The sequence below is a fragment of the Bombina bombina genome, chromosome 4 (genome assembly GCF_027579735.1).
Source record: "Bombina bombina isolate aBomBom1 chromosome 4, aBomBom1.pri, whole genome shotgun sequence".
Lineage (NCBI taxonomy): Eukaryota > Metazoa > Chordata > Amphibia > Anura > Bombinatoridae > Bombina > Bombina bombina.
The window spans coordinates 364,843,873-364,863,963 of NC_069502.1; the positions used below are offsets into that span (position 1 = coordinate 364,843,873).

Here is a 20,091-nt window from a genome sequence, read left to right on the forward strand (position 1 = left end):
TCTACTGGCTCCATTGCGTTTTAGGCTTAGTAATATGTCAGTTTAATTGAAGAATTCAGTCTATGGAACTCAACTGTAGACCTAAATAAGGTTTTGTATCACTTTGTCTGCTGCAATCCTGGTAATAGAATGGGTTACAGAATTAGACAGAAGTGAAGTTTTTTATAATGTACTGATAAAGTTCCTCTGATAATTATAACACAGGTTATGTAGCAGTACTTTAGTTACCACCTAGGTAGTAGGCAGATGAGCAGCGGTAAGATTAGTAAGACTTTAGGTAATGTCCCAACTTAGGTATGCTGTAAAGTATAGTATATCCCTTTAAGCAGTAGCTTCTTAACATGTGTGTCCCTTTAAGGGTTGCAGGTTCAAGGTAAGTAACTCCAATTTATATACAGATATGAGTATGCAAATCCCTTATTCAGGGTAATGAATATTTACCTGGAGACTCCTAAATGAAGAGGAGGATGCAGGACAAGTTGTGTTAAGTATTCACACAAGCTGATTTACTGCAGGCAGTGCCTTGTCCGTGGTTTCAGTGTGTGAAGATCCCAGACGCTGATGTTTTTCTCTGCAGCGTTGATACAGACAGGATCAGCTGTTGTTCCGGTGAGTAGTTTCAGTTTAGGATCCAGCTGGCTGCTTAGATGTGACAGGGAAATTGCTCCGTTAGCAGCAGGAGTAGAGAGAGAGGATTCCTCTGTGGGCTGTGAGGCAGAGCGAGACAAGTTGAAATATATACACAGGACAGGAGATAAATCAGAAGGAGGTGTGTACTGCCACGATGTTTTCATATAAGGCTCCCACACTGAAGTTTAATATCTCAGTCGTGCAGATAAGTAACGTTAGCAAAATAACAGTTCAGAGAATCTGATTTAACTTTGAAGATTTTATCTCTTAGAGTGTGAATAAAGATCACAGGAGTAGAAATCCTGATGTGGCTCAGAAACAGTGCTCACTACAAACAAATTACTAAGCACTTGTCTGCAGCTGAGAAGGAAGCTTTATAGGCATTGGGGGAAGGGCAAAGGAAAACCTGACAATGCTAGTATCTTATTAGCCTTTGAAACTGCTGCCTCTTGCATTGTGCACCCATCTTTAGCGTGTTATCGATTACTACCCCCAAATCCCTTTCCTCCTGTGTTTGGCTAAGTCTTGTCCCATTTAAATAATACACTGCCTGCTTATTTTTACTTCCAAAATGTAGAACCTTGCATTTTTCCCGTATTAAATTTCATTTTCCATTTACCTGCCCATACGTCTAATTTTTGCAGGTCCTTTTGTAACGAAATTTCATCCTGCTCTGACCTAATGACCTTACTTAACTTAGTATCATCTGCAAAAATAGAGATGTTGCTATTTAATCCTTGCTCCAAGTCATTTATAAAAATATTAAAAAGAACAGGGCCCAGTACTGATCCCTGGGGGACTCCACTGATTACCTTTGTCCAATCTGAGTATGATCCATTTACTACTACTCATTGATCCCTCTCTTTTTTTCCAGTTATTTATCCATGAGCTAACATTACCAGCTATTCACAGTCCCTTAATTTTGTGCATTAATCTCTCATGTGGCACTGTATCAAATGCCTTTGCAAAATCTAAATATATCACATCAACTGATTCCCCTTTATCTATATTTTTACTTACTTCCTCATAGAATCTAATTAGATTAGTTTGACATGATCTATTTCTCATAAAACCATGCTGATTAGAACTCACAACCTTGTTTACACGAATATGCTCATCAATATAATCCCTTATAATCCCTTCAAATATCTTCCCCACTATTGATGTCAGACTAACTGGTCTATAGCTTCCTGGATCATCCCTACTTCCCTTTTTGAAGAGTGGCACCACATCAGCTTTACGCCAATCCTTGGGTACCATGCCTGAGGATAATGAGTCTTGAAAAATTAAGAGTAGAGGTTTGTCTATAACAGTTCCCTTAACACCCTTGGGTGTATTCCATCTGGACCTGGAGTTTTTTTACCCTAATATTATCCAATTTGTTCCTGATATCCTCTATACATAACCCAGTTAATGGTAAGGGCTGGCATGTTCTATTTTTTTCCAAAGTATCATCCAATGGTTCCTCTTGTATACTGAAGAAAAAAACTGGTTTAGTACCTCAGCCTTCTCCCTGTCACTGGTAATCATGCTACCCTCCATGCATTTTAATGTACCTATATTGTCTTTCTTAGATTTTTTGCTATTTATGTACTTAAATAATTTTTTAGGGTTAGACTTAGAATCCTTTGCAATTTATTTTTTATTTTCAATGTTGGCTAATTTGATTGCTTTTTTTCATGCTTTGTTACATTCCTTATAAACATGGAATGTTGAGTCTGTACTATTTTCTGTGAATAATTTAAATGTCCTACGTTTTTTCCTAATTTCTCTTAACACATTTTTATTCAGCCACATTGGCTTGGATTTTTTTTTTTTCATAACCATATAGTATTTGTTGATATGTATATTTATTTAACAAAGTTTTAAAGGTTATCCATTTATCCTCTGTATTTTAATTAGAGAATAATTTGTCCCAATTTATGTTATTTAATGATTTCCTTAAATCGTTGAATTTTGCTTTCTTAAAATTAAAAGTCTTGGTAAACCTTTAAGACACTGCTTATGAAAAGAGATTTCAAATGTGACCATGTTATGATCACTGTTACCCAAATGTTCTTTGACTTCTATGTTTGATATTATATCTATATTATTTGATAGCACTAAATCCAATATAGCGTTACTCCTAGTTGGCTCTTCTATTAATTGTGACAAGAAGTTATCCCTGAGAACATTTAAAAATATATCCCCCTTAGCTGAATTACTAGTTTCATTGGCCCAGTTTATATCAGGGTAGTTGAAATCTCCCATAATTACAGCACTGTTATTAGCAGCCTTACCTATTTGCATTAGTAGTTGAGTTTCCTCTGGGTCACTAATGTTGGGAGGCTTGTAGCATGTTCCTAGTAAAAAAATTTTTTGATTTTTTTCCCCGCACTCTTTATTTCCACCCACAGGGTCTCTACATTGTCGCCTGTAACATAAATATCTTCCCTTATTGTAGGTTTAAGGTTAGATTTAATATACATGCAGATTCCGCCACCCCTTTTATTATTCCTGTCCCTCCTAAATAAAGTATACCCCTCTAAGTTAACTGCCCAGTCATGTGAATCATCCCACCAAGTTTCAGTTATACTGATAACATCATAGTCCTCTTCTGCAACTAAGAGCTCCAGCTCCCCCATTTTACCTGTCATGCTTCTTGCATTTGTTGCCATACATTTAATTTGCATGTGCTTTCTGCTGATACTTGGTGTGCTTTCCTCTATACTTTCTAATGTGACATTTCTTAAGTCATCCCTTCCTTGAGATATTAAGGGAGTGACAGATTCACAGACTGATCTCTCTGTTCTATTGTGTTCAAACTGACCCTCCCCCCCTTTGCCTAGTTTAAAAGATTCTCTAAACTTGCTACCATCCTTTCCCCCAACACACCTGCACCCATGTCATTCAGGTGCAATCCATCCTTACTTTACAAACTGTACCCAAGTGAAAAGTCAGCCCAGTGCTCTAAAAAGGAAGACACAGAGGAAGACATACTAGTTGCTATGTGCTGTAACATTCAGTTTCTATGGTTTCTGTGTACACGCTGGGAGCTATACAAGCAGCCAACTTACAATGTGGCTTTCACATCAGTGTAATTACTTCATAATAAATAAATACACAATTAAAGAAGCTTAAGGTGAAATATAAAAAAAACTTCTAATGTTCAAATCTTGTTGAAAATCAAGCCACATGTTATGCACTCAGGTTAAAAGACTGCTAGCTAAATGTCAGTAATAGCATCAGACTTATGTATAATGAAACTGGTTTATCACGTTTTCCCAGATTTGATGCACATCCGTTAATGTGTTTGTGCCATCATCTAAGCTCCAGCACATCATAAAGGGAAATCTGTTAATCTCAACTGCATATTAAGAGGGCTTTGCTTCTTCTCTTAGTATCCCTTGTTGAAAAGCGTACCTAGGTAGAATTAAGAACAGCAATGCACTGTTAGGAGCTAGCTGCTGATTGGTAGTTGCACATATATGCGTCTAGGCATTAGCTCACCTGACGTATACAGCTACTTCAACAACGTATACCAAGAGAATGAAGCAAATTTGATAATAGATTTAAATTGGAAAGCTGTTAAAAACGGAATGCTCTATCTAAATCATGAAAGAAAAAAATTAGATTCAATGGGGCTGAATTATTAAGCACCGTATGGTGCCTAATACATCTGTTTCCGTGCAAGCCTACAGCAGTTAAGAAGCAACAGTCTTAAGACCACTGCTCCTTAACTGGTCCGCCGCCTCTGAGCAGCAGACTGCAATCAACCCAATCAGATACGATCGGGTTGATTGACACCCCAGAGGGCGGCATTGCACAAGCAGTTCACCATAACTGCTTGTGCAATGTTAAATGCCAACAGCGTATGCCAACAGCGTTCAGCGTATGCTGTCAACATTGATTGATGTCTGTCAGACATGATCCGCTGAGCGGATCATGTCGGACAGACATATGATAAATCGGCCCCCATGTCTCTTTAATGGGAGATTAATGTAAAGAAAATGGGGTAAATGTACCAAGTGCCGGGCGGCATTTAACATTGCACAAGCATTTCTTGTGAAATGCTTGTGCAATGCCGCCCCCTGCACATTTGCGGCCAATTGGCTGCTAGCAAGGGGTGTCAATTATCCCGATCGTATCTTACGACCGCTGCTTCTTAACTTAAGTTTCTGGCGAGCCGTAAACTTTGGGCGTAGAAAGCAGCACCCGCTGCTTGTTAAATCTACCCCAAAGCACTTTCAATAACTTTTCAATTAAGTAATTTCAATAACTTTTCAATTAAGTAATTTCGTATACATACATATGTAGTATATATATATATATATATATATATATATATATATATATATATATATATATATATATATATATATATATATATATATATACAGTATATAGTATATTGTAAGAAAATGACCCTTAAAGATGTTACAAATATTTTTTGTCAAAAAAGGTTAAGTTGAAGCTGTTTAAATTGATCTTCAAACTAACAGGAAGTACATGTCTATGCACAGCTATTTGCTGAGCATTAATTGTGCAATAGCTAATAAGGGGAACACCAGCGGATCTGTTGGTGGATAGACGCCTCCTTCTAAAACCTTAGTTACAAAATATTATTTAAAAAATAGTGATATATATTTTAAAATACATTAATTTCAATTTATATTGATTAATTTAGTCCTCAGCCTCTTCCTTTTTCAGAAAAGCAGTATAGGAGGTGTTAGAACTGAGTGAAGACCCAACCAAAAAAGAGCAGCCTCAAACTAAAAAAAGGAAGGTCTAATACTATTTGGATGGATGAAAGGGTTAAATGTCTACATGAGTACATTATCGGGCTCAGGCCCAAGTGATATTTAGACTTTATATGTCTAACACTGGCCAAGTGTACTCTCTTCTTTAAAACTGTGAAAAAGTTTGAGATCCCTAGAAACCTAAGAAATAAACTTGGAAGAGGACTGATGATATCATTTGTGTCCATGGGGATCAGTATCGTTTGTCCAAGAATATGAAAGATTTGAAAGCCTTGTTTACTGAAAAAAAACGTAACTTGCCTTCTGAAGTGAAAGATTTTAAGGGAATGGCTTGAACATTGGTACACCTTGGTCTTGCTTTGTGGTGCTTTCTTGGAAGACTTACTATTAGATTTCCAAGAGGATTTCCCAGCAAACTCCTACAACAACGCATTTCATTTAGTTACAGCATTTTTTCTCTTGTCATGTTTTTCCTATCTGTAATAACGGAAATAACAAGCTCTATGTGCTAAATAATATGTTACCTATATAAGGAATGTTAAAAACCTGGGATTACAACCATAAATACCTTGGACTGCAAATGTTTTAATTTAAGAAAAAGTAGAACATCCAAAAAGAATAATGAATGAATGAGTGAATTAATACATTTATTATTTGAGAACAAATTAGCAACCTCTGTCAAAACTATTTTTCAAGAATTAACTCAGACAAGGCAGACTCGACAACCAGCTCTTTCACAGATCCAATACCGCCATACGTAAATAAATAAATAAATAAATAAATAAATAAATAAAAAATACGTTTGAATGCACAATCACCTAGATTACGAGTTTTGCGCTAAACAGGGTGCGAAACTAACGCCAAAAAAGTTGTGTTATTTCACTCTCCATAGCGCTGCCATTTTGAGTTACTGAAAAGCCTCCATGTGCGTGCGATATGGTGGTGTTAAGCTCCATACCGCACAAAAGCCAAGGGCTGCTTTGACATGCTCGTGAGCACTTTCCCCCATAGACATCAATGGGGAGAGAGTGTTAAAAAAACTAACACATGAAGTGCAGAATGAAAAATCTCCTTAATGCAACCCCATTGATGTCTATGGGGAAAAAAAAGTTATGTTTAAGCCTAACACCCTAACATAAACCCCAAGTCTAAACACCCCTAATCCGCCGCCCCTGACATCGCCTCCACTAAATAAACCTATTAACCCCTAAACCTCCGGCCCCCACATCGCCGCACTAAATAAACCTATTAACCCCTAAACCTCTGGGGCCCCACATTTCCGCTACTAATTAAACCTATTAACCCTTAAACCATCAGCCCCCCACATTGCAAAACACTAAATTAAAATATTAACCCCTAAACCTAACACCTCCTAACCTAAATATAAAATTACAATATAACTATCTTAAAATAAATAAAAACTTACCTGTGAAATAAAAATAAACCTAACATTAAACTATAAATTAACCTAACATCACTATTCTAATAAAATAAAAAAATACTACCAATAAAAAAAAACTAAATTACAAATTTAAAAAAACCTAAAAAACACTAAATTACAAAAAATAAAAAACACTAAGCTTACAAGAAATAATAAACAAAATTATCAAAAATAAAAACAATTACACCTAATCTAATAACCCTATAAAAATAAAAAAGCCCCCCAAAATAAAAACACCCCCTAGCCTACAATAAACTACCAATAGCCCTTAAAAGAGCCATTTGTAGGGCATTGCCCTAAGTTAAACAGCTCTTATACCTGTAAAAAAATACAAAGTACCCCCAACAGTAAAACCCACCACCCAACCAACCCCCCAAAATAAAAAACCTAACTCTAAAAAAAACCTAAGCTATCCATTGCCCCTAAAGGAGCATTTTTATGGGCATTGCCCTTAAAAGGGCATTCAGCTATTTTTCACTGCCCTAATAACATCTACTCAGGGTTCCTGAAGTTCGGACATCCATCTACATCCAGGCGGCGACACCTTCATCTATCTTGGGGACGTCTTCTATCTTCATCCCGGCGGCGCGGAGCAGAGCTATCCTGGAAGCTGATCCCATGCTGCGCGGAGCTTCCTCTTCATACGGTCACCGCCGTACACTGAAGTTGAATGCAAGGTAGCCGTTTCAAAATGGCGTACCTTGCATTCCTATTGGCTGATGTAGGGGGGCCGGAAGTTTAGGGGTTAATATGTTTATTTAGTTGCGGCGATGTGGGAGGCCGGAGGTTTACGGGTTAATAGCTTTATTATAGTGTCAGAGATGTCGGGGAGCGGCTGATTAGAGGTTAATAGCTTTATTATAATGTCAGCGATGTCGGGGAGTGGTAGATTAGGGGTTAATAGCTTTATTATAGTGTCGGCGATGTCGGGGAGTGACAGATTAGGGGTTAATAGCTTTCTTATAGTGTTTGTGATGCAGGAGGGCGGCGGTTTAGGGTTTAATAGGTAGTTTATGGGTGTTAGTGTACTTTGTAACAGTTTAGTTATGAGTTTTGTGAAACATTTTTGTTTTGCAAAATCCAAAACTACTGGTCTCAGATGGCGGTATGGATTGTGTCGGTATAGGCTGTAATGCAAGCATTTTAGCCTCAACGCACAACCTGTAATACCGGCGCTATGAAAATCCCACACAAAAATGTAATTGGACGTTGCATTAACGGCTATAATGCTTGCGTTACAGCTATACCGACATGACTCGTAATATGCGTTCCTGGCCATTACACTGGAATTGACATTTTTTTCAGGGTTAAAAGCCGTACTTCAACAATCTAGCTGATTGTGTCTGAACATTTCAGCTCATACCATGTTTTCCAGGTGGACTGAAAGTTAAAATAATTAGGACTGGATTACAAATGGAGCGCTAATCTCCACTAATTTGCAAGCGCATGATAATTAAAGTGAAAGTGAATCCTAGCGTTTGTGAAACGCTAGGATTGACCATTGAAACAAATAAAGGGGACTTTCGTTCATGAAGTATAAAATACTTCATGCCGAAAGCTCCTTTATTTATTTCAAGCATTGCCGTACTGAGCTGTTCAGGCAGCCCACGGCAGAACACTGTTTTGCTTGAGAGGTAACGTTTTAAGGGAGCTTAGATAGAGGGGTTTGAAGAACCTCCCAGATTAAGAATATTAACAGCAGTGGTCACTTAATATTATTTACTAAAATCTAACCAAAAATATAAATGTTTTTACCGTTTTTGCCAAGGCTATCTCACATGCCATGCATTATAAATATAATAAGGGAATATTTTTAATCTGCTGAGGCTGCTGAAGAAAAACCCCAATATATAATTAGAGTGAAAAAAGGCTTAGCATTAGCAGTAAAAGGGTTAAAATACAAGTTACTCCCATGGAACACCTATATATATTCGATATGCATGAGATCTCTATTATAAAAAAAGAACAAAAAAAAAACTTAATGAGAAACTATAGAAGCTAGGGAATTATGGGTATAATGTACACGTGTATATAGTGTGTTATGTGTTGTATTATACTGTCAAATAGTATATTATGTATTTAAAAAAAGTTTATTATATAAAAAACTTTTGGTATGAAGATTTTGTTGTATGGGATTTTCATTTCTCATAGAAGACAGTAGCTACGGCTTTTTTTGTCTTACAATAGTACATTTTTTTACCTTAGCATTATATATAACATTGTTTTATTATATTTAAAGAGACACTGACCCACATTTTTTCTTTCATGATTCAGATAGAGTATGCAATTTTAAGCAACTTTCTAATTTACTCCTATTATCAATTTTTCTTTGTTCTCTTGCTATCTTTATTTGAAAAAGAAGGAATCTAAGCTAAGGAGCCAGCAAATTGTTGGTTCATCACCATGGACATCACTTGTTTATTGGTGCTGTCCAATCAGCAAGGACAACCCAGTTTTTTCAACAAAAATGGGCCGGCATCTAAACTTACATTCTTGCTTTTCAAATAAACATACCAAGAGAATGAATAAACTTTGATAATAAGAGTATATTAGAAAGTTGCTTAAAATTGCTTGCTCTAACTGAATCACAAAAGAAAAAAATTGGGTTCAGTGTCCCTTTGACATTGGGTTTTTTAGCCGCAAGTTCACACTGTACTATATGTTTTTTAGTTATATATTCTCTAATGGTCTATTGTCTTACAATCAGCAGACGTCCATGTTCAGTACCCACAAACCTATTAGGTATTTTTCTCTAGCTTTTTTATGCTTTTCTCATTTATTATTATAGTACATTCCCTAGATAGAGCTATGCTATGTGGATTTTGAACAAGCAGTTTTAGTAGAATCTGAAATATTAGGAATCTTATGTCACTTACACATTTAGCACAATTAAACATTTTAAAAACAAAATGCAAACATATGCTTATCTCATGGTGGCTAATGAATCTTATGACAGTGTTAGCATTATTTTCCCAGATATACTAACTCAGACTCTGGATGGTCTCCTGTTGTAGCCCAGTGCCATGCAACTTCAGCACACTTAACGAAGACTTTGTTTTCAGTTCATCAATAAGGGTCCTGATGATGCTGCCAATGTCTTTGTTCATAGAAAGATCCAACACCTCCAGATTTGGCATCTTATTTAAGGCATGAGCTTTAATATAAACAAAGTATAGAAAACATTATTCAATGTGAAAGTGCTAAAATATATTTTTTCTGTCCTGTCACAAACTCATCAGACCTGTGTTGACTGCAAAAACATGTATATAAAAGGTCTTTGTTATTATGACACAATTTAGTACAGATTAAAAATAAGTAATAAAATATAATAAACAACTTGTAATAGAATTAGAATTATAACAATTTCCACAGGAGGCTATCATGCTGAATGGTGTTTGGATTGTAAAAGAAAAATCCCCAAATTATGTATGGGTTTTTTGTGTGTTAAAAGGACATTAATCACTTTGAGATGGTAATATAAAATGATAAATCATATATAAAAAAAAAAATCTGCAATATACTTTCATTATTTAATTTGTGAGCTTTTCAGTTCCTGTTAGAAATGGAAGTGCAGAACACTGTTCCACAAAGCCATTGGCTGCACACTCCAGCGACCTATTTATAAGTGGCCCTAGTTGGCCACAGCAGAGAAGGTAACCTAACTTACAACATGGCAGCTCCCATTGTTTTATAGACACTAAGGGGGAGATTTATCAAGCAGCCGATACTGCTTGTTCCGCCCGATGTTTCTGGCTCGCCGGAAACATAAGTTAAGAAGCAGCGGTCGTAAGACTGCTGCTTCTTAATTTATCCACCACCTTTTAGGTGACGGACTGCAATCATCCAGATCAGATACGATCAGGATGATCGACACACTCTGCTAGCGGCCACAAATGTGCAGGGGGCGGCATTGCATAAGCATTTCACAAGAAATGCTTGTGCAATGTTAAATGTCGACAGCGTATGCGTATACAGTGAATCATGTCCGCCATTTGATAATTCGGCCCCTAAAACTTAACACTTATTTTTTCAATATGTAAACAGCGAATGAAGCGTTAAAAATACATCTACATGTTATTCTAAGACTAATCTTTTCTTTGTATGCATCATTCTATCTAGAAATTATTTACTGTTTAATGTCCCTTTAATGGGACATAAAAGACCCCATTTTTCCTTCATGATTCAGACAGAGTATGCATTTGTAAATAACTTTCCAATTTACTTCTATAATCAATTTTGCTTTATTCGCTTGTTTACCCTTTGTTGAAGGAGCAGCAATGCATTACTGGGAGCTAGCTGAACACATCATTAAAGGAACAGTCTACACTAAAATTGTTATTGTTTAAAGATATAGATAATGCCTTTACTACCCATTCCCCAGCTTTGCACAACCAACATTGATATATTAATATACTTTATAACATTTAAACCTCTAAATTTGTGCCTGTTTCTAAACCACTATAGACAGCCTCTTTTCACATGCTTTTTTTATTTACTTTTCACAACAGGAGACTGCTAGTTCATGTTGGCCATATAGATAACATTGAGTTCACACCCGAGGAGTTATTTAAGATTTAGCACAACACAGTACTAAATGTAAGTCAACAGATAATAAATAAAAAGTCGTGATCAAGGGGCTGTCAGAAGCTTAGATATAAGGTAATCACAGAGGTAAAAAGTATAAAAATAGTGTTGGTTATGCAAAACTTGGGAATGGGTAATAAAGGGATTATCTATCTTTAAAACAATAAAAATTCTATTGTAGACTGTCCCTTTAAGCCAACGACAAGAGGCATATAAATGCAGCCACCAATCAGCAACTAGCTACAAGCTCCTGAACATACCTAGGTATGATTTTCAACAAAGGATACTAAGATAACAAAGTGCATTAGATAAAAGAAGTAAATTGGAAAGTTGTTCAGAATTGTATGCTATCTGAATCATGAAACATTTTCAATTCCATGTCCCTTTAAGTAACAGATCCAATTCAAACATTATTCCCTATTAAAGTGTGTATATATATATATATATATATATATATATACATACAGAAAGCAAAGCGCTCTACCAGATCCCGCCTAGTAAGGTGAGTTCAGCCCTGAAATACCATGCACCTCATTGACAAGGCCCACTGTGCTTAGAGGGATATGGATGCACCTCACTGACAAGGCCCAAAAAATGTGAAAATGATCATCTGGGGTTACCTAGTTCCTTGTTCAGATAATTGCCTTTACTTTACTAGGCAGGATTAGATTGAAATACTTCAGGAAAGTTCTCCTCTGTCAAAAGCACATTTGGGCTAAAAGAGGCTGCCCCTAGGTTGTAACTCGCCATAGAACAAGCTACTGAGCTGTTGTTCGTTCCTGGTAGAGTGCTTCTATTTCTGTATGCATTTGTATTATGACCCTGGGGAAGTCTCCCTAAGGGTGATGGGGGAACCAGACGTGGACTTCTTGCCCAATTTGCTTAGAGGGATATGGCGGCACCTCACTGACAAGGCCCAAAGAAGGCTGAAATGATTATCTGGGGTGGTCATGTTCCTTTTTCAGAGGAGAATTACAAAAACAAAATGTAAAGTATAACACCGTGCACTAACAAATTATGTGATAAAATTATCAATAAGGATATAGTCCTTGGAACATACACAAATTTTCAGATATTCAGTTGTAGTAAGTGAACATCTGAAGGTCTGAAGATTTGTGTATATCCCAAGAATTATATCCTTATTCATAATTTTATCACATAATTTTTTAGTGCACGGTGTTATACATTACATTTTGTTTTTGTAATTCTCCTCTGAACAAGGAACATGACCACCCCAGACAATCGTTTCAGCATCCTGCTCGATGTTATACATTACATTTAATTTTTGTTTTTCTGTATATTTTTCTTGTAATAGAATTTGCACACTGTTGTTAGCGATAATTACTGTTTTGTTTGTCAGAGGAGAATTGCCTGGTATTTCTGGGCTGGACTGACCTTACTAGGTGGGATCAGACTGATATACTTTAGAAGAGTTCTCCTCTGTAAAAAGCACAATTGGGCTTGACGAGGCAGCTCTGAGGTAGTAACTTGCTATAGATCAAGCTACTGGGCTGTTGTTCATTCCTGGTAGAGCGCTTCTCTTTCTGTTTGTATATATACAGGGGTGGAATATATATATACTGTGTATATATATATATATATATATATATATATATATATTGCAAGGAAAAAAAGAGATAATTAGTGACTCTTAACCCAGCACATAAGTATCACAAAAATTTAAATAGTAAGGCTGAAGGAGCACCCGGTAAACCAGGTTGCTGATAAAAATGTTTCATTTATATTGCACAAAATTATATATATGTAACAATTCTATATGATAGATGGCAACTATACATTACACCATTGAGTCCCAATTTTATATATAGGAAATAATTATATCAACATAGTACCATATATGACACCCTTAGAGGCCTCTATTAGTCGGATCACAATGTCCATCCAATTCATGGGGGAAAAAAAGGATTTTAATTATTAGAGGTATATAATCCCATATTACGGCCTTTTCAAAAAACAGAACTTTTATGTCAGCCAAATTCTAGGAACAGGAACAGTTCACATTGATAATGTTACACAGAGCATAATCTTGGAGCTTGGAACTTGTAAAGGTAATGGTTTAGGATTTGTAGTTACCGCTTTGATCGACAGTAAGTATAGCTACACAGTGGCAGGGTGGTACACCTAAGAAATTACTTAGGGTTAATTGCGGTCATTGTTCATATACGCGGTACCTTTCCCAAAGGAGTTCCATTTGTTTACCAGAGTAGTGTTCCGTTATCCAAACAGGCACTTAGTGGTTACCCATGCCTTACCGCTCTTCACCGTTCCTTATGCGGTTGACCTTTTAGGGCTTGACTTTCCTGGGGCTCAAAGTATAGATGGAGGTGGTCAGCTGTTACCCCTCCGATCAATTGCAGCAGCTACGCACGTTTCACGTTTGGGTACATGGGCTTCTTCTGGCTGAGTTGTGATTCGTTGCAGACATCATGCAGTTTAAATCTGCCTGAAAACTCCTCCTCTTTTTCTACTTTACTCCCGGGTTGAAATTGTGTCAGTACAATTAGTTACTTTTGTTGCCATCTATCTAAATACTATTTACATTCTATCCTTATCTACTTTCGGCAGTACTATGCAGACTGTTTACACTGCATCTTGAATTTAGTTCAATACAAGAACAAACATGATTTTTATGTTATAACTTTTTGTTCACAATTACTTGATATAGTGATATCAAAGAGCCCTAGATATATAATGTAACGGTACCAACAGGATACCAAGGGTTAACACCAGGGAACAATGTCCTGCATAGGGAATCAGCAATTCACAACCCAGCCAGTTTTCAGGTTTAAAACAGAATGACATTTATTAAAAGGCTATGCCTAGTATTTATGCAGGTCTGACCCCCCAGATGGGGGTTGAAAGAATGTTGTACATTAGATGGAGGGACCACACCCTTGGACAGGCCACAATAGAATCACATTACTTTACTTAGGCGTCTGCTCTCTGAGAGTGATTAAACAATGGACTGTTTATCACTTACTTTAATTACAGTACACAATAGCTTCTTAGAGCTGAACACAGTTAACTCCTTCAGTACTGACAGAAGGGTCTGTCACATCTACATAGCACACAATACATTCTATAGACAACCTTTCTTACATTATAGTCCAGAAGTGGCTAGGTTTGCCACAATGCTCCCCCAGAACCAAGCCGGCATACACAGTCTGATCCCAACGGATCGGCTTGGGGATGTCCGGGGAAGTACTCACAGATCACTTTTCAAGTTCAGTTTGTCTGGGCAACCCGTCGGTGTTACCGTTTTGTTTCCCTGGGCGGTAATGGATGGTAAAGTCGAAGGGCTGCAGCGCCAAACTCCAGCGCAGCAGCCTGGCATTGTCCCCGGCCACACGGTTTAGCCACACCAACGGGTTGTGATCTGTGAGTAAGGAAAAAGGTTGTCCATACAGGTACGGCTGCAACTTTTTGAGGGCCCTGATTAAAATATAAAAGGTAACAGCAACTTGTAAGTAAACCAAACTAGGTTGTAGCTCCTCAAATAGGGCTTCAGCTACCGTCTCTGCATGGATGTTGGCGAGAGCAATGGCCTCGGGTACCTAGTGGCGTAGTCCACCACGGTTAAAATGTACCTCTTCCCGAAGGGACTGGGCTTGGGTAGTCACAGGGTTAACATCAGCGGGACCCATGGGAGCATAGGCAGAAACAAGGGGGGCCAAGTCATTTCCAAGGAGAACATCAGCAGGTAAGTCCTTCTTGACCCCCACATTCACAGGTCTAGCGCCCACTCCCCAATCCAAATGTACCCTGGCAACAGGTAGGCGGAACACAGTGCCCCCTGCTACCCTCACAGCCACAGTGTCTCCAGTGTGCTGTTTCTCAGACACCAAGTTCTCTTGAAGCAAGGTCATGGTAGCACCAGTATCCCGTAGACCACTGACCTCCTTCCCATTCACTTTAACCCGTTGCCGGTTATTCCGGTGGGCAGCTTGCACGGGGTCTGCTTCATGTAGGCTGCCCCAGCATTCAGGATTATGTGGGATTCCGACGGTGGGTCTTCTCCAGGACTGTGCTTGATTCGCTGCGTTTAGGGGACACTCTGGTCTTTTGTGCCCTAGTTGCTTACATCCAAAGCACCGAATAGGTTGTGAGTAGCCCCGCGAGGCCATGTGGTATAGCGGTGCGCCGGGGGCTGGTAACTGGCAGCTGCTGGGGTGACTGGAGGTCTGTACTCCACTCTAGCAGTGGGCAATCGGTATACCGCTCCCCCTGCCCCTCGTACTGCCACGGATCCGCCAGTGTGTGCTGTATCCGGCACCAAATGGGGAGCTATCAGGGTTAAAGTAGCTCCCGAATCCCGAAGTCCCTGGACCTCCTTCCCCTCTACGGTCACCAGCTGGCGGTGATGTTGCCGGTTATCGGTGGCCCGGACCGACATCACCTCATGCAGTATTCCCAGGGGTTACTCGGCTTGGGTGCTCAACACCTCATGAGCGGCTGGCTCCGTTTGGTAATGGTGAGCAGCCGCCCTTGGGGCCAGGTTCTGTCTGACCTGGTTCCAAGCTTGTCTGCTCCGATTTTGGGTGCACTCACGTGCCATATGTCCCCACTGCTTGCAGGTGTGGCATTGTATATTTGCCCGTCCGTTGTATCGTGAAGGGGGTGGTGGATTTCCTGGGGCTGGGCGAAAAGGTGCCGCTGTGGGGTTGTTAGGCTGTAGTCCATGGTACCTCCTGGCATCATAATGCTGGTCTGCTAATCTGGCTGCTTCGGTTAAGGTGCAGGGTTTTCAATCTCTCACCCATTCTTGGGCTTCTGGGGACAAGCCGTTAAAGAATTGCTCCAACAGCATCAGTTGTCGCAATTCTTCCATGGTGGTAGCTTGGCTGGCCTGTATCCACCCTTGAGATGCTTGATCCAGCTTGTGGGCCCACTCTGCATGTGAATCTCTTTCTGGCTTGCGCAGGCCTCTAAACTTGCGCCGGTATGCCTCTGAGGTAATGGCATATCTTTCCAAGATCGCTCTCTTCACTTTAGCGTAATCCTTGCTGTCCTCCCTGGGTACAGCGCGATACGCTTCTGCTGCTCTACCGGCTAGCTTGCCTGCTAGCACCGGCACCCATACGGACTGCTCCAAATCATGTAACTCGCACAGTCTCTCAAAATCCTGTAAATACCCATCGATCTCATCCTTCTCCTCACAAAACATTTTAAATGCATGGTATGGGATTTTGGGTCTTACTGGGTTGCTGAGTGCGTCCAAAATGGATTCTGCTCGGGAGGATGCATTCCGCGGACTGTGTGCCATCACGTACTCCTGCACATCTGCCATTACCATGGATAGCATATCCCGTGGTACAGGTTGGGGTAAAAATTCCAGCCTGGTCCTCATTTCCCTCTGGTATAGGGTCTCCTCCATGGCTGCTGGAGGCGTAGCGCTGCGAGCTCTGTCTCCCTCCATCAGCTCAGCAATTAATATAGCCTTGGGTTTGCTGCTGCCTATCTTTCCCCTGGCTTCTAGCAGTTCCTTTATTGTTTGTCTCTTTAGCTTAGAATAATCCATCTCCATTCACTTCAGTCCCTGGTACTCCTTCCATCTTAGTCAGTATTGTAGTAATCCCCCTCTTCCTGAGGTTACTGGCTTGTGTAGTTGCTCTTCTGGGCGATAAGGTTCATTCCGTCGCTTGCCACCAATTGTAACGGTACCAACAGGATACCAAGGGTTAACACCAGGGAACAATGTCCTGCATAGGCAATCAGCAATTCACAACCCAGCCAGTTTTCAGGTTTAAAACAGAATGACATTTATTAAAAGGCTATGCCTAGTATTTATGCAGGTCTGACCCCCCAGATGGGGGTTGAAAGAATGTTGTACATTAGATGGAGGGACCACACCCTTGGACAGGCCACAATAGAATCACATTACTTTACTTAGGCGTCTGCTCTCTGAGGGTGATTAAACAATGGACTGTTTATCACTAACTTTAATGACAGTACACAATAGCTTCTTAGAGCTGAACACAGTTAACTCCTTCAGTACTGACAGAAGGGTCTGTCACATCTACATAGCACACAATACATTCTATAGACAACCTTTCTTACATTATAGTCCAGAAGTGGCTAGGTTTGCCACATATAATTCAATACATGAACACACAATATATTATTGATTATATTAAACCTTAGGATATATATCCCTATTGCAGTACTTGGGAATTTTATTCAAATATTATTTCTTCTGATAAAAGTCTAGTAAGGTTTCAGCGATCATTAGCCTAGACGTGCATAAGGGTTCTAATTTTAAACTGAAATCTATTTATCCTTTCTACAGAAATGGGGCAAAATGTTTCTCCTCATTAAGGCCTAGGGGTTTTAATGATTTTAGATTAAAAATCCATTTACATTCTGCTTGGAGTAATTTTTGATCTAAGTTTCCACCCCTACCTTGCATATTTATTGCTTCTAGACCTCAACAATTTCTTATTACTGTTATGGAACTCTAAGAAGTGTCGTGCTATTGCACTATATTTAATGTTGTTGTTCTTAATATCTCTTTTATGTTCTTTTATGCGCTCCCTAAGTTCTCTACAAGTTTTCCCCATGTAATACATTGGGCAATCGTGAAATAACATCTATACTATGCCTTCACTGCCACATGATATATGACCTTTAATCTTATGCTTAGTTCCATATTTATCAGTAAAGTTATTGTCAGTTGGCATGTTTTGGCACACTGAACAATGACTACATTTGTAGTTACCACTCCTTCTTCTCCATCTATCTAACCAAGTTGTTTTAGGTTTGGAAGTAAAGTGACTCCTCACTAAGTTATCTTTGTAGTTAAGCGCTTTCCTTGGTGTTAAAGAGGGCCCTGTTCCTACTATTTCTGCTATTGATGATTCTGCCTGGAGAATATGCCAGTGTTTCTATAAAATTTGCCTAGTCTCTTTCCCTTTATTGTGATAGGTAGTTATAAACCTTATAGTACTTGTTTGTAATTTATTATTCTCCTTGCTGCCATATAAAAATTCTTCTCTTGTTTTATCTTTAGATCTATTATAGGCTCTTTTTAAGACATTGGCCTCTAGTTATCAACGTGTCTACTTACCTGCCATCGCCGGCCCCAATAAGCCCGCCTAAGCTCGCCTACCATCGCCGCCGCTGACCTGAATACGCTCTCCAAAGTTATCAATAAAGCTGTCAAAAAGCCGCGCACCAAGTACGGGGCGATGAGCAGCGGACTGTGATAGTTATCACTCGTCCGATCTCGCTGCTCTTCGGCTTTTTGACAGCTTTATTGACAAGCTGTCCCTAAGCACCCACACTAAAGTACACTGTTCTACCCCCTATACCGGCGCCCCCGGAGCCCCCCCACAACTAAATAAAGTTATTAATCCCTAAACCGCCACTCCCGGACACCGCCGCCACTATAATAAATGTATTAACCCCTAAACCGCCGCTCCCGGAGCCCACCGCCACCTACATTATACCTAGTAACCCCTATCCTGCCCCCCCTATACCGCCGCCACCTATATTAAATTTATTAACCCCTAATCTGCCCCCCCTACACCGTCGCCACCTATAATAAATTTATTAACCCCTATCCTGCCGATCCCGGACCCCGCCGCAACTAAATAAATTGTTTAACCCCTAAACCGCCACTCCCGGACCCCGCCGCCACCTATATTAAACTTATTAACCCCTAATCTGCCCCCCTACACCATCGCCACCTATAGTAAATTTATTAACCCCTATCCTGCCCCCCGTATCCCGCCGCCACTATAATAAAATTATTAACCCCTAAACCTAAGTCTAACCCTAACACCCCCCTAACTTAAATATTAATTAAATACATCTAAATATTATAACTCTTATTAACTAAATTAATCCTATTTAAAACTAAATACTTACCTTTAAAATAAACCCTAATATAGCTACAATATAAATAATAATTATATTGTAGCTATCTTAGGATTTATTTTTATTTTACAGGCAACTTTCAATTTATTTTAACTAGGTACAATAGCTATTAAATAGTTAATAACTATTTAATAACTACCTAGCTAAAAGAAATTCAAAATTACCTGTAAAATAAATCCTAACCTAAGTTACAATTAAACCTAACACTACACTATCATTAAATTAATTAAATAAATGTAAAATTTTAACCTAGTTAAAATAAAGAGAAATTTACCTGTAAAATAAAAACTAACCTAAGTTACAATTACACCTAACACTACACTATACTTAAATAAATTATTCCTATTTAAAACTAAATACTTACCTGTAAACTAAACCCTAAGATAGCTACAATGTAATTAATAATTACATTGTAGCTATTTTAGGATTTATATTTATTTTACAGGTAACTTTGTATTTATTTTAGCTAGTTAGAATAGTTATTAAATAGTTATTAACTATTTAATAACTACCTAGCTAAAAGAAATTCAAAATTACCTGTAAAATAAATCCTAACCTAAGTTACAATTAAACCTAACACTACACTATCATTAAATTAATTAAATAAATTACCTACAAATAACTACAATTAAATACAATTAAATAAACTAACTAAAGTACAAAAAATAAAAATAAACTAAGTTACAAAAAATAAAAAAAAATAAGTTAAACATTTCAAAAATATTACAACAATTTTAAGCTAATTACACCTAATCTAAGCTCCCTAATAAAATAACAAAGCCCCCCAAAATAAAAAAATGC

The 20,091-nt window shown here is 38.5% G+C and overlaps 1 protein-coding gene across 2 annotated transcripts in view; it reads right to left on the bottom strand.

The window, feature by feature from the left end:
* Positions 1–20,091, bottom strand: part of LRRC31 (leucine rich repeat containing 31) — a 78,304-nt gene that overhangs the window by 23,490 nt on the left and 34,723 nt on the right. For both annotated transcript variants that reach the window (XM_053710121.1, XM_053710120.1), the window contains exon 6: positions 9,797–9,964. In XM_053710121.1, the coding sequence (XP_053566096.1) occupies positions 9,797–9,964 (168 nt within the window). The remainder of the gene's footprint in view (positions 1–9,796; positions 9,965–20,091) is intronic.